Source organism: Nannospalax galili, unplaced genomic scaffold, assembly GCF_000622305.1.
Source record: "Nannospalax galili isolate Female #2095 unplaced genomic scaffold, S.galili_v1.0 scaffold126, whole genome shotgun sequence".
Classification (NCBI taxonomy): Eukaryota; Metazoa; Chordata; class Mammalia; order Rodentia; family Spalacidae; genus Nannospalax; species Nannospalax galili.
The window spans coordinates 1,724,776-1,741,033 of record NW_008355275.1 but is presented as its reverse complement, the minus strand read 5'-3'; the positions used below and the strand labels follow the sequence as shown (position 1 = coordinate 1,741,033).

Sequence of the window (16,258 nt, the reverse complement as noted above, 5' to 3'; positions counted from 1 at the left end):
TGTGTTATCAGTGCTAGTCCATCCACTGAGTCTAGTCAGCCTATCTATAGTTCTTGTTTTAGGAAGATCAGCTCTTCCTCATCCAGCAGCAATCATTGCCAACATTCCTTGAGATAAGATTGGGGTCTCCTGTTCATTTTCCCAGTTCTATGCTAGAATACTGTCTGGGAGACTCTTGGGCCATGCTGGCCAAGAACTCAAAGGAAGGTATCTCCTGGTTGGCATTGTTTCTTGTTATATAGACTTAGGTTATACACATGGACTCTTAAATAATTATACTGATCACTTTAATCTCTGGTTACTCTTTTCTATTGGGTGTTTAAGACCATATAGTTTGCCCAGATTAACCAATTTATTTTTACTCTTAAGGTCGTTTCAGGATGTGTACCTCAGGGGTCACATGGGCATGGGAGGACCCCCTGGCTCCTTTCTCTTTCCAGTTCCATTTATGAGAAGAAAAGTCAAAAGGTCCTCCTTGACCATGACAGACTTCATTTTGAAAATTGGAGGAAATGTTTCCTCTGTGTTGACCCTCTTCTTTGTAGCTTGAAATCTGGTTCAAGCCCATCTTGTGGGGTCTCCATGGCCTCCTTGATCAATAGGGCAGGTGACTCAACACAGTTCCCAGACATTTTCAGAGATGCTGCATAGTCTCCTGGAACTTAGTTAACTTGGAGGGCAAGGAGCAAAAACTGTCCTTCAAATCCCTCTGACCAGATTAGTATAGGCCTCAAAGTATGACTTAAATATATAAGAAGGTTAGTTCCACCCATCTGGTACTTTAATTTCCATGTACCACATAGATAAAACTTGGGTAATGTCCTTCTTCATTCTTCATTGCTGTGACAAAATACTCAGACCAATACCAACTTGGGGAGGAAAGGGTGTGTTCAGCTTACATCTCCCAGGTCACAGTTCATCAGGGAGCCCAAAGTAGGAAATCAGGGCAGGAACCTGGAGGCAGGAGCTAGAGCACAGGCCACGGAGGAATGCTGCTTACTGGCTTGCTCCCCTGGCCCCTGCTCAGCCTGCTTTCCTATGTAAGGCAGTCCCACCTGCCCAAGGATGGCACCACCCACAATGGGCTGGGCCCTCCTCCCACATCACTCATCAAGAAGATGCCCCTCAGACATGGCCACAGGCCAGTCCAATAGAGGAAATTCCCCAATCGTGGCTCCCTCAACCCTGGTGTGTCAAGTTGACACTGAAGCTATCCAGCACAACTGACCCCTTGCCAAGTTGACACAGAAACATCACTATGAAACCATAACTTTCCAATTTCTGTCCCCAAGATACGACGTTAATATCACAACATAAGACAGTATAACCTTAAAAACCCCACAGTCCTTAAAAAATCCAAACACTTAAAAGTCCAAAGTCTCTTTTAAAAGTCTCTTAACTGTGGGTGGGCTTCTGTAAAATCCAAAACAAGTACTGTCTTATTTCAAAGGGAAGAATCGGGCACACCTCCAGCCATTCTTTCAAGTGCCTTAGCAAGCTTGGGCCTTCACATTTATTAACACTATCACTTAAATCACTATGCCCCTAGGTCCTCCCAGGTTGCTGGGAGGTTGGCTCTAGCTATATCTAAGTTGTTACAGCTCTGGGCTGACCCAGCCCCAAAACACCAATTAAAAAGACAAGTAATAGTGAAAAGCAGAGAGAAGATATTTATTCAATGAGGTAACAATGGGAAAAGGAATAAATGTAAGGGTCCAATGACCCCAAGTCTGCCTTCAGAGTACTGGCATAAATTTTAGATTTAATTAAGCAGTCCTAGCCAGAGTGTTGTCCTGCCCATCATTAACTGCCTCAGCTTAGATCCTTAAAGCAGTCATATACGTTGTTGAACTGTTAATCTGTTAATAGCTGAGGATGCAACCTTGTCCTCATGAATAACTGCCCCCATGTGGAAGGTGCTCTGTCCTTTGAGGTTTTGCTCTTTCTAGAATTCAAGGTAACTCAAGAGGAAAGGTTAGGGCCAGCATTATCTATCTTCAACCACAGTACAGAATGAAGGTGACAAGTCAGGCTTTCATCCTATGTTTGTTTGGAGGCAATTTTATTTAACAAAAACAGCTTCTAAGTGCCTGTTTCAAGGTCACCCTTCAACAGTCTTCCTCTTCTCTCATCCTCCCCATTCTCTGTGTCCCTCACTAGTGAGTGTGCTTATTCATAGTATTTAACATCATTTGAAATATTATTTAACTTGCTTACTATATTTGGCTCACAGACTGTAAGTTCCATGAGACCAAGGGCTATTTATTTATTGAAGCAGGGTCTCACTATGTAGACCAGGCTGGCTTCGAACTCATAGAGATCTGCCTGTCTCTACCTCCCAAGTACTGGGATTAAAAGCATATACCACCATCCCTGGACTTAGAATTATTTATTGTTAGATTCCCTATTGCTAAAAATACTTCGCCTGTGTTACCATTCAGTACATATACTTCTACCAGTTGTCTGGTTTTCAAACACCTTTTTGATATTTGTCCAGTGCTGGCTCATTCATTTTCATTGCCATTTATAGTGTTTAGTTGTGTAAGTATCCCATATTTGTGCTATCTTCTGTCAATGGGCATTTGAGCCCTAATCAACTAGTTGGCAGTAAACCATACATATTGAAAATCTGACTTATTCAGGTACATGAGGGGCTCTCTGTGACTGATGTCTTCAAACTCTTGCTCAGGTATTCCATAAATGAATTTTGGAAAACTATGCTTCTGCTTACATTTTTTAATTGACAGCTAAAATGAATAAGTATGGTGACCTATAATCTCAGTACACGGAAGGCAGAGATGAGAATTGCAAGTTTGGGGCCAGCCTGGGCTACACAGCAAGTTCCGGGTGAGTCAGAACTATACAGCAAGACCCTATTTCAAAAAACCAAAAATAAGGGCAGGCCTGGTGGCACACACCTTTAATCCCAGACCCAAGAAGCAGAGGCAGGTTGATCTCTGTGAGTTTGAGGCCAGCCTATTCTACACAATGGGGCCAACTGTATCACATACTAAGCTACAGGACTGCAAAATGGAAAGCAATTAAGAAAACCACTTGCTAATAATCAAACTAGTCTGCAGAATAGGAAGAAATCTTCATAGATGAGAAAAAGTTTTGAAGATCTTTATGCATTAAATACTTTTATATAGATAGCAATCATCAGGAGACCAATCCAAAGGCTAAGGATGTTATCAGATCATACCTGAGGCCTACAGGCTTCCTGGCTTTACTGTAACTGCAATGGTGATTTGAATGAGAATGTCCCTCACAGGCTCTTTGGTGGTTCAATTAAGTGTCCCCTATAGGTTCCACGTATTTAGACACTTTGTCCCCAGTTGGTGATGCTGTTTTTAGAGGTTTTAGGAGGTGTGGCCTTATGGCCTTGCTGGAGGAAGCACATCACTGGGGGCAGGCTTTAAAAGTTCTTAAGCCTTGGAGGAATTCCTGTCTCTCTCTGCTTCCCGTGCTTGCTTGAAGATGTGATCGCTTGGCTTTCTGTTCCACTGGCATGCCTTCCTCTGCCATTATAGACTCTCATCCTCTGAATCATATGACATATAAACTCTTCCTTCTATAAGCTGCCTTGGTCATGGTGTCATATCACAACAGAATAGTAACTAACTCACTGGCCTATCTTATGTTCCCACCAATGGGTTTTCTTTCATTTTGGGGGCTTTGGGGGGGGGCTATTTTTAGACAGTGTCTCACTATGTAGCTCTAGCTGGCCTGGAACTCATAGAAATATGCCTGCCTTTGACTACCCTGTGCTGAGATTAAAGGTACTACCACCACATCTGGTAACACCAATGTATATTTTTAAAATATTTTTATGACTCTATTTTGTTACCATAAAAACTTAACAGAACTATGACCATGTTGGAATAAGGTATTTAGGGTCACCTGAATCTGTGTTCCTGGGCCAAGAGCACTCATTTTTGGCTCTAATATAAATTTATTCTCTTGGAGGCAAAAACTGTGTTTTTGCATTAATACTAACTGGGTGACCCTTAGCAAAATTCAACCTCTTTGAATATCAGTTTCCTCATCTGTAAATGGGAATCACAGAGTACAGCATATTGTGGTGCTGTACTGATGATCAAATGGAAGAGCATCTAAGAGGGACTCAACAAATGGCAGCTATTATTTTCCTTTTTCCTTATTTCTAGAAATTTTAAAATTCAACAAGCTTAGTCTCCTTTAGTTTATAACATCAGACAAAGGTTAGCATTTTTATTCTTCACAAATACGAACCTGCAATTCAACACAATTTATACCCTGCCAGCATTCACAAAGACCCAAAGTAATGAAAGGAGAGTAGAGCTAGCTGTATAAATGTGGCCCGTGCACTTCTCTACATGACTACCTACTGGAGAAACTGAGGGGATTTTCTAACCAGAAAGTAAAGGGTAAATTGCTCCCATCACCCCTCCTCAGCTTCTGTAAAAATGTCCCACAGTTACAGAATGTAAAACAGAATCTAAAAAGGACTACCAGCCAAACCTGTGAACCTAAAATTAGAGCTAACAGCTGTGTTTTGGGTCGCTAATGCATAAGGCACCAGCAGGACACTGAAATCTACAGGAGCCTCTTCTCTGAAGACAAGTTTTTCACTAGCCTATCAGCTGAGGAGATTAGAGCAGACAGAAAGAACAGAAGGAGAGGGGGCTGAACAGTGTTCACCCAAAGAAAGCTTAGTGTCCAGAACATCCACTGCTGCCAGACTAACTTGCCTGGAGTTGAACTCCAAGAATAGAACCTCAGATGGCTCTCTACCAGTAATAAAAGCCATCGATTTCTGAGCGCTTTTAAGATCACAGGTACTGTGTTAAGTGTAGCTATGATCTTGTTTCTCTTCATCATAACCCTCCAAAGAAAAAACAATTATGGAAGAACAATTATGGAACAATTAGGAAGAAGCCTGGGCTAGAGAGATGGCTCAGCAGTTAAGAGCACTAGCTGCTCTGGCAAAGGACCTGGGTTTGGTTCCCAGCACCCATATGATGGCAACAACCATCTGTAACCCCAGTTCAAGGGGATCTGCCACCAACCATCTTCTGGCTTCCAGCAGCACTGCACACATATGGTACACATATATACATACAGGCAAAACACTCACAGACATAAAACTAAAATAAGTAAAATCTTTGAAGAAAAAAAAAAAAAGAAGAAACAAAGACTCAGAGAAACTGAACTATCCAACATAACACAGCTAGGACTGTAACTCTAATGGGGGCAAAGACTTCAGTATCCATTTTCCCATTTTTATTTAGCAACAGAATGTCAACTTCTAGGCAGTTATACTGTGGCTTGGACAAATTATTATTTCCCAGCCTCCCTTGCAACTAGAAAAGCCATGGGATTGAGTTCTGTCCCATGAAACCTAAGCAGCAATGTGTGCTTCTAGATAACTAACTGCCTTAAAATAGGTCTGTTACCTTGGAAGGCAGAAGTGCTAGCTGGGCCTTCAGTGGCCACCTTAGTTTACAACAAGGATGTCAGAGTGGAGCTGGCAAGAGCCTATTACTTGCAACTTCATAGTTCCTCTAACCTTAGACTGCCGGCATCCAGACTTCATTTACATGAGAGAGAAATAAATATCCTGCTTGAATTGCTGTCATTTGAGGTTTTTCCAAATTATTTCATTATTTTATATGTAGTAGAACTTAATTCCACTATAAATATTGATATACTACAGTACTGTGGTGGTTTGAATGAGCAGTCCCCTCAAAGGCTCCAGTATTTGAATACTTGGTCAGTTGGTGGCACTGTTTGGGGAGGGTCATGGAACCTTTAGAAGAGGTGGCCATGCTGGAGGAAGCACATCACTGGGGGTGGGTTATGAGAGTATATAGCCTTGCTCATTTTCAGTTTGTATGTCTCTGCTTCCTGCCATGCTGGAAGATAAGAGTTCTCAGCTTTCTGCTCCAGCTGCCTCCAGTCATGCCTCCCCGACCATGAAGGACTCTTAGCCCTCCAGAACCATAAGCTCAACAAACTCTTCCTTCTGTAAGCTGCTTTAATCATGATGTATTATCACAGCAACAGAAAAGTAACTAATACAAGTACCAGCTTCCTTTTAGTTCTGTAGTAATGCCCTGGGACTAGATAAGATTATTATACTTCATATCACTCATTTACCAATATTTCTGTCTCTATTATCCAGTAGGCCTTGTGCTATGGTGCTGGGAACACAAACATGAATAATGTAAATATAATGCTAGGGAACAGATATAGACAGAGGTGACACTAATATAATATCCAATATTTTGTGCTACAATAAATGTGCCCAGGTTACTGCTATGGCAGCATAGAGGAGGGTTACCTAACAGCTCTATCAATCTGGTAAATCCTTTCCATCTTTCAAGGCCCACCTTAAATATCACTTTCTCCAAGAAACCATTCCTAGTTTCATGCCTCTGCCTAAAATGACTCTTTTCTCTAAACTCACATAGCATATACTACTGTTTGTACCTCTCCTCTATACTTGATTTCAGCCTAAAGGCCAAGAAGCAATTATTTCTACTCTCCTCTAAACGCTCAAACACATAAGCTAAACTATCAAAAGATCTCAATTTTGATTTTCCCCTTAATTCTACACCATCTTGATCTCTTTTGTAATAATACAGATAGAGAGACAGACAGATGCGCGCGCACGCACACACACACACATACACACACACACACACACACACACACACACACACACAGAGGATCACAGGACCCCCTTCCTCACAACAATCTCCTAGGCCAGGCCTTTGTGTTTCTCACACTATTTCTCATCTCTACCCACACATCAGGACTAAAGCTCTAGTTCTACAGACTCTCTGACTATACTCTGCTTACCATTTAGAGAGGTCTATGATCACCTGTGCTCATTCCTGCTACCCATTAGTCCCTGGTTCTGGATATTAAAGCAACCAATGGGAAGGAGTATATGCAATGCACTGTCATCCCAGACTGAACAACAAGAAGAAAGTACATTCTGAGGTTGAGACTGAAGTGGAACTCCCAAGGCTGGGGCCTCACATAACCTTTCCACAGAAGCATTTAACGGTGATTTAACCTAATGCCAAGTCATCCCCTTTACCTTAGTCTTAATTTTCATCTTCTTCTGAACAAATAAATATTTATAGAACTACTGCGTAGCCAGTGCTTCATGCTCTTACTAATATATCAGAAAAGGTGTACTGGTTACTTTTCTCCTCCCTGTGATAAAAATACCTGGCTGAAGAACCTTGAAAGGAAAGCTTTCTTTAGGCTCAGCATTTGAGGAAAGAGTCCATCATGACTGGGAAGGCATGGCAGCCGGAGCATAAGGCTTCTGGTTACATAGCCCAGGCAGTCAGGAAGCAGAGACAGGACACAAAGAGCCCAGGCTACAAACCTCAAGTCCTGCCCTTACCGCCAGCCACTTCCTCCATCTAGGCCCCACCTCCCAAAGGTTGCGCAATCTCTCAAACCAGCACCACCAGTTGGGCACCAAGCGTTCAAACACATGAGGCTGTGGTGGATACTTCACATTTTCAGAATTACATCTGTTTAAGAACTATGGGAAAATGGTCACATGGTAACCAAACTTGTCCAATGAAAACTTGAAGATCTAGCATTCTCCCCATCTCTCTAATCCCACGTTATACTTAATTTCTATTTATAATACTTATATATTTGTTTGCTTATTTATTCATCTCTAGGCCTGTAATCTTAACATCTGAGAAGTAGAGGCAGGAAGATTAAGGTACGAGTTCAAGGTTATCCTTAGTCACACAGCAAGTTTGAGGCCACCATGGGTTACATGAGAGCCTATCTCAAAAGAGGGAGAGAGGGAGAGGGGCAAGGGGGGGGGAACATTCTGCTTCAGACATCATGAAGACAGTATAATCTTGGTAATACAATCTCTTGAGGACAGAACAAGAAACCAGATCAATTTCTCTAATACAAATAAAAGAAATCCTATATAAAATCTAATAAACTAATCCAAAAACACAATCCTTCATCATGATCAACTTGAGTCAAATAAATCCCAGAAATGCAAGGTTGTTTCAGTTATAAAATATACTAGCACAAAGAGATGAAAATAAGGTCATATCTGTGTGTACAGTTGTGGTTTTTAAAAGAAGCACTAGAAAAATGAACCAATAACAGTGGTTGCCCGCAGCTGGTAGAAGAACCAGGTGAAAGGGAACAGGCTTCTGAGGCATGTCTGTGTATTTAATTTTTTAAAAGATTAATTCATCACATCAACATAGAAAAGTAAATCCAAAAGATGCAGAAAAAGCATTTGATATTCAGTATCCACTCAAAATTAAGAAAAGCTTTATAAACTAGTAATAGAAGAGAACCTTCTTAATCTGATGACACATATCCATTTAAAAAAAAAAAACTGTAAGACTATGTTAGGGATATAGTTAGGAGTGACTGCCTAGCATGCATTTGATCTGAGCTCAATTACCAGCACCCCATAAAGCAGGTACGGTAGTAAACACCTGTAATTCCAGCACCCAGGAGGTGGAGTTCAGGGTAAACCCTCAGCTGCATATGGAATTCCAAGGCCAGCCTGAGCCACAATAGACTACCTCAAAATAAATAATAATTAGAATAAAGACCTAAACAAATGGGTCCAAAGGATTTTTTTTAATAAATAATTTGAGAATTTCATACATGCCAAAGAATTCTTAATTACTTCTCCCTATATTGGCTTATAAACTCAACATGATACCCTAAAGATAATACCTGTAAGTCCTACAGGCTTTTTTTTTTAATAGTAAGATATTAAGAAATGTAAATGAAGAAGCTGGTGGAGACACTCCTACAGAACAAAGTCAAACCTGCTCTACCAGATGTAAAACATGTTAAAAAACCATGGTAAGGGGCTGGAGAGATGGCTCAGCAGTTAAAAGCAGACTGTTTTGGCAGAGGACCTGGGTTTTGTCCCAGCACCCACATGGCAGACAACAACCATGTGTAATTCCAGTTCCAGAGGAATTTGATGCCCTCTTCTGACCTCTGTGGGCACTGCATGACACAGGTGCACTTACATACATGTAGGCAGTACACTCATACACATAAAATGAAAATATTAAAAATAATAACAGTAATAAATAAAATGTTTAAAAAACCATGGTAACTGAGAAGGGCACACTCTTCAATAAATGCTGCCAAAGCAACTGGCATCTATATGGGAGGAAAAGTTAATTGAGTCACTGCTTCCACTACAGAAAAATCAATCATAAGTGGAACTAAAACAAACAAAAGCACAAACCATAAAGCAGTGATGAATTTTACCACATTAAAATAAAATTCAAGGTATAGTTTTTAAAATAAAGAGAAACCACAAAATAAAAGACACTTGAAACTGATATAAACAAAAAATATATTACTGAGAAGATAACATAATATTAAAATGAACAAAAGTCCTGATGATACCTCACAGAAGAGGAAATACATGATATTTAAAAATCAAAGGAATGTAATTAAAACCACAATGTAATACCATTCAGTACATGATCACCACATTGAGAAAAATTAAAAGTACTGTAATACCAAAAGGTGGTGAAGACATAGAGCAACGGGAAGTCTCTTCATAATGATGCAATGAGTAGAACCATTTGGAAAATAGCTGGCAAGATCTAGTACTATTGAAGAAATGCCTTTGCATTTAAATGTAGGTACATGTACACCAGGAGACATGACCAAGAATGTTTACAAGAGTCTCACATGACACAGTCTGGCCTCAAACTCACTATGTAGCCGAAAATGATCTTGAACTGTGATGCTCATGAGTGCTGGGATTATAGGCATTGTCACCTGGCTACACCTGCATTATTTCTAACAGCCAGAAACTCCAGAACCTGGGAACAAGTAAATGTTCATCTATATCAGAGTAACCTGTGGCATATCCACAAAATGGAATTCAAGGCAGCAATGAAAAAGAACCACAGCCATCCAATGTTTGAATTTCACAAATGTCTTAAAAAATAAAGTAAAACTCAAAACACTCCATGACAAAAAATGTAATACCAATATTGTTGAGTTCAAGTTCAGAAATCCATAAATACATTGTAAATACATAAGATAATCAAAAAAATTATCACCCCACAATCAGGATAATGGTTATTGATATCGTTGTAACTGGAAAAGGGCATGGGGGGTTAATATTAATAAAAATGTTGTATTTCTTAATCTAGGTAGTTACATCAGTGTTTGCTTTATAATTCTTTATTAGACTATGCATTTCTGCCCGCTTTTGAACGCAGTTTGCAATAAAGGAGTAAGAAGGACAGGCATGGTAGCTGATGTCTTTAATCCCAGCACTTGGGAGGCAGAGGCAGGTGGATCTCTCTGAGATCCAGGCCTGTCTGGTCTACATGGTGAATTCCAAGCCACCTGGGGCTGTAGGGAGACCCTGTCTAAAAAAAAAAATTAATTAATTAATTAATTTAAAAAAAGAAATAAAGGGCAAATATGGATAGCATATCTTCATTATCAAAATCATTATCTCAATGCCAGCAGCTGAAATGGTGCTTAGGGAAGCCAAAGTCATGACATCTACTAATATGCTGGGCATTTAATGAACAGATCACATACTTTCCTCCACCTGGTTAACAGCAGCAGTTTCTTATTGACTGTAAGCATCCACTGAATACACAAGCAAATCATTTACAAATTCGTTCAACAAACATGAGAACCCGCATTCCCACACGCACTTGGCAGGCACCCTATGCGCCTTTCCCAAGCTTCGAAGTGTCAAGTCATGACAAGTGTCACCACTTTATTCTTCTCACTGGAGAAACCACCTCCTTAGCTTTACTAGTCAAAATTATCGTTTCCCCAAGTTTTAAAGCAGGAAGAATCAATCTCCCCTAGCAAGAACCGTCAGTCAAAGCACGTGTTAACAATGATGACGTGGAACTGGCCCAACATGGGGTCAAAATCTTCCAGGGATGCACCACCTGGGATCCAGAGACTTGGAAATTTTCAGAAATTTCACCTTGCATTTTATGTGTACCTGTTTTTTTTTGTTTTTTTTTTTTTCAGGTGAGAACTGAAAACTTGACGATCTTAGCCCAAAATGGGTGACTAAGAACTGCTCCCAGGTTACACAGACCAGCTACACACAGACACAGTGGAAATGAACGTGGGCCCAGCTAGGCTCAGTTGACCTCAGCTTAGACCTACGCTCTGGAGACCCAGTACTTACTCTAAGTTCTTCGAAGGCTTCATCTAGAGTGGCGAGCTGGTGGCCCCGGTGAGCCCCAATGACTGGACACAGGACACATATGAGCTGCCTATCTTCCTGGCAATAGGTGCTCAAATCCAGCCCATGGTCCGGACACTTCCTCTTGGCCACTCTCTCGGCCTCCATTTCTATTTCCGGGTCAAACTCGCTTTCGGCCTCCGTTTCTCCCTCGGCCTCAGACTCTCCTTGGTTATCTTCCTCCGCCTCGCTCTCTTGCTCATCCTCCATCTCTTCCTCGCTGTCTTCCTCACTCTCCTCGCCGCTCTCATCCTCAGTGTCTTCCTCCGTCTCGGTCTCTTCTTCCGACTCACTCTCTTCCTCCGACTCGCTCTCTTCCTCCCCGGCCTCGCTCTCTACCTCGCGCTCGGGCTCCTCCTTGGCCTCGGCATCTTCGGGGGCCGCGTCGTCCCCGCCTATTGGCGGGGCCCAGGCCTGGGCGCCATGGACATACTCGTCCAGGTGGTGGCTGAGGAACTTCTGGCGGTGCGCGTCGGCGTGGCGGCGGCAGTAGTAGAAGCCGCACTGACGGCACACCTCCTCCGCCCCGGGCGCCTCGTCGGGCTCACACTCGTCACACGTGCCGTCGGGAGGCAGCTCCTCACAGGCCGCGCCCACTCCGGAGGCCATGTGGCTGCTGGACGCGGCCGAGGCCTAGCGGCCTGTGCACTCGCCGCCTTCCCCGCCCGCTGTTTCCTCACGCACGTCGTCGCTGGCCCGGGAGCCTCCGCCTACCGGGCTGGGCCGTGCCGCGTCTGCCGAGCTGAGGCCTGAGGGCCCCAGCGGGACCGTAGCGTAGGACCTGGCGCGGCTTGGCCTGGTCCGCTTGGCGTCACTCTGCGCCTTGTCCCCTTCACGCGCCACTTCCGGCGCGGCCGTCCGCGCCCCGTCGGCCCCCGCGCCGCGCAGCACGGTCTCCGCCGCCGGGCTAGATCGCGGCCGCCGCGGGCCCGCGCCGCCCCGGTTCCACTTTCCCTTAGCTGTCAGCCGCTCTCCTTTCACTTCCTGAGTCACTTAAAGCGGCAAGGGCCCTTTTCGGGTGTTCCCGCGGGGCTGAGCATCGCCCCCGGAAGGAGAAGCGGGAACTCGGTCTTTCCCTCAGGAGGAGATGGCAGTGAGCCCCGCCTCCCCCACGCCCTCCCTGGAGGTGTTCACCTGACTTAAAGCCTGGAGCCTCTGCAGACCTGTCACTCTAGGGCCGATCCGTCGCCGCCCAGTCACAGGCCCCGGAGTTCTGCAGGGGGCCGGGACCCTGGGCTCCTTACCAGATGGAACCTGCGCTCGTGGAGTTTCCACTGGGCCCCGAGAAGGGCTGTGTTTTTTCTCTAGCCTCTGCGAGTCTCAGTGTCAGGCTGAGCAAACATGAAACATTTTCGATCCGAAGAGATACTACGCTTTGTGTGTACGCGGAGTCTGTTTGCATTCCTGCCTGCCAAGGGCTCAGAACCTCTGGGGTGGTAGCGGCGGTGTCAGGTGAAGGGAGGCGGGGAGGGACTGTATTAATGGAGTGAGTCTTCAAAGCCTCCAAGGAACTAAGGAGTTCCTGATTCAGACAGGGCTCCAAGAGAAAGGAAAGGGCCTATTGTATATTAAGCAGTGCCAAAATGCCACAAACCGTGCTAGATTTTGTGGGGTGCTTTCAAAACCTGTTTTGGAACTTTCATTGACCATAGCCCCCAAATCTCTTTAATTTTGTGACCTTTCAAGGAAAGGTGGACAAATTCACCTTTCCTTTCTATTTTTTCAGTTTTAAAAATCTATGTAAAATAGAAATAATGACAGTAATATATATCTATTTTACAGGAATTTGCATGTTAAACGTAAAGGTACTCATGCTGTAGTGATCACTAAGCTTTAATTGTTTTTAGCACAAATTATATTTAGTGCTGACAATGACCCTTTGAAGGTCATTGCATATTTTGAACACATAAGGCATTTTTGGCTGACTGCTGGTAATGTAGGGAAATCCCCATCTACCCTTCATGGTCATGCATGCAAAAAAAAAAAAAAAAAAAAAAAAAACCCCAAAACTTTTGCTTTGTATTTGAGAGAAGAAAAGGGACATTTTGATTAGACAAAGGAGACATGTGACATATACCCTTAGTCCCAGCCCTTAGGTGTAACACGCAGGCAGATCTCTGTATTGTATTCAAAGCCAGCCTGGTCTACATAGCAATTTCCAGGTCAGCCAGAGCTACACAGGGAGAAGGAAATGCTGTGGCATCTGATTTCCATTGATTTCTTTGGCGCTAGGATTTCCAGGTGATCTCCACAAAAGCATCAAGAGACACAGAGGAATAAACATTTTAAATCATTTTTAATGTCCCCATAGATAATGTATGCTTAATCTTTATGCAGCTTTTGTTAGATATATTTTTTAGAAAGTTCAGAGGTTTTTAAAAACCTCAGAACAATTCAATGCAATGTTGAAAAAACTTGGTTTAGTTTGTTCCAATTCCATGCACATTTCTGTTTTCTTTAAGGTCATTTCTCTGGAAATTACTCCTATGTCTGAGTTCAAAACAAAGATTGATGTACCATTCTCAGGAAAAACTGACTTATGCCAACTCAAACATCAACAGTAGTATATCTATTGAGTAGCGTTACTTGCTTTGTTATTTCCACTTCCTTCCCCAGGCTTAAAATAAAACAATTTGGGCTTTTGGGGCACAATGACATTGCATTTAATCTAGCTATCTAGAGATATCTAGAGATAGCTAGATAGTTAGATAGATAGATAGATAGATAGATGATAGATAGATGATAGATTGATAGATGATAGATAGATGATAGATAGATGATAGATAGAAGATAGATAGATAGATAGATAGATAGATAGATAGATAGATGATAGATAGATATGTCTTTTTGAAACAGGGTCTCCCTGTAGCCCCAGCTGGCCTGGACTTCACTATGTAGACCAGGCTGGCCTCTAACTCACAGAGATTCTCCTACCTCTCCCTCCGGACTGCTGGGATTAAAGGCATGTACCACCACGCCTGGCTTTACAAAATATTTTTAATGAAAATAATTTTAATGCATTATTGAAAGCATTTTTTGATGGGGCATGGTGGCACATATTGTATTCCTAGCCATTCAGAAGGCTGAGGCAGAAGGGTTATGTATTTGAAGCCAACTTGAACAACTGAATAAGACACTGTCTCAAAACAAAATTAAGAAAAAGTGTGGGGAGTGCAGCTTAGTGGTAGAGCATTTGTCTAGCATACAGGAGGCCCTGAGTTCAATATTTAGTATAGTACTCTCCAAAAAGGACATCCCAGAATCTTTGGCAGAATGAAATAGGGTCTTATTGCTATCAAGATTATTCTTGCTGGTTTTGGTTCTTCATTTCAATCTAATGGAATTAAAATACAATACTGCACAGTTCAGTATCCGATGCTTTACAGTTCTTCTTTGAGCCTCCTTTGGAGAGGGGGTTTTAAAGGCAGAAGCAAATGAAAATATTAAAAAAGGACTCCATAAAATTCTGGGATATGGTGTAGCAGATTCAATAAGTTGATTTTTAATTGCTTCTTTAGAGCAATTAGAACCATCTGACTCCCTAAGGGATTAAGTCTTTGGGAATATCTAGAGATAGCCTTGTTATATTAATCTATTACTACATGGAAAACTACCTTAAAATATAGAACTCTTAAGATAATAGATATCTGTTGTCTCATATATTTTATGCTCGAGGAATGTAGGAATGGCTTAACTGTGCAACTCTGGTTTACAGGTATAAGAGAAGATGTTGACTGCACTATAGGCCTTTGAAGGCAAATCTACAAAAGTCGGCTTTGCTTCCAAGAGAGCTCACCACTATTTATAGGAACAGTTGATTGTCCTAGTGACAAGCTAAATTCCCCCAAAGCAAGAGAGGACAAGATTTAAGACACAATATCTTTTATGTCCTAAGCTTAGAAGTCACACATCATCATTTCCACGCTAGGCTATTGGTCACAAAGATCAATACTGTTCTGCTCAGTGTGGAAAAAGACTACACAGGGCATAAGTAGCAAGAAATGAGGGTCTTTGGGACCATCTTGGAGGCTAATTGCCACAGTCTACCCTTTGGTCTCCTGTGATTTATATATGTCAGGAGAGAAATATAAATCTATGGTCACACATGAAAAAAAAATAAACCCTTTTGCTTTGTATTTGAGAGAAGGAAAATTTTCATTAGACAAGGGAGAGATGTGGCATATACGTTTAGTCCCAGCCTTAGGGGACTTCTTCCCTAATACAAGAAGGCTCAATCCACTATGTCATCAGTCCAGAACTATGTCATCTAAATTGAGTGCAGGTATGGATGAGGCCCTTGGGTATAGTGTTTTAAATTCAGCTCCTCAAGTATAACACCACTTCATTTCAATACCAGTGTCCCTCAGACCTCCAAATACAATGGTGGGACAGCTTAGGATAACTGGAACAGACCTTCTTATTCAAAAGGAAGATAGGAATCTCTGAATAGTTACTAGTCCATTGGGATCCTTACATCCAGTTGCATGCCTGTTAGAATTTCCTTGGTTAGAAAACTCATACCTACTCCTGTGTGCAAAAGACTCTCTGTAGTTCTTGACTTCACCTCTTGGGCTTTTGGATCCCTTTTCATTTAAAGCAGCTACATAGTATGGTCACTTTGCTTCCCAAGAATAGAATCTAGTGGTCCAAAGGCCATTTTTAATTTTTACTCTATCCCTGCTCACATTTTTTTAAAAGCTTGTAAGTCTATAATTCAGTTCACTCTGCTACACAAAATTTATACCTACAAATCTCTTCAGGACAAGCTCTTCTCTACCAAGAGAGTCCCTCTGCTGAAGCTGCCAAGGCACTACAGCAGGACATGGCTGATCAAAGCCCTGCTGTTTGAATGAGCCTCTGAATCACCGCATAGACCTTCTCAAGGTTTAAACAAAGGATTGTACAGTCATACTCACACTTCATCATTTGATGTTTCCTGGCCACATCCTGGACTTTGTCTTTGCTGGGCAGCCATTCCTTTTCTTAGCATTATTTGCCACCTTT

General features: G+C 42.3%; 1 protein-coding gene across 3 annotated transcripts in view; it reads right to left on the bottom strand.

The window, feature by feature from the left end:
• Window positions 1-12,327, bottom strand: part of Trim44 (tripartite motif containing 44) — a 154,765-nt gene extending 142,438 nt beyond the window's left edge. Inside the window, exon 1 of one of the 3 annotated variants that reach the window (XM_029555712.1) lies at window positions 11,198-12,327. In XM_029555712.1, the coding sequence (XP_029411572.1) occupies window positions 11,198-11,863 (666 nt within the window). In that variant the 5' untranslated portion in view covers window positions 11,864-12,327. The remainder of the gene's footprint in view (window positions 1-11,197) is intronic. The other 2 variants (XM_017802997.2, XM_008852382.3) reach the window with 2 other exon arrangements.
• Between the last annotated feature and the right edge of the window lie 3,931 nt (window positions 12,328-16,258).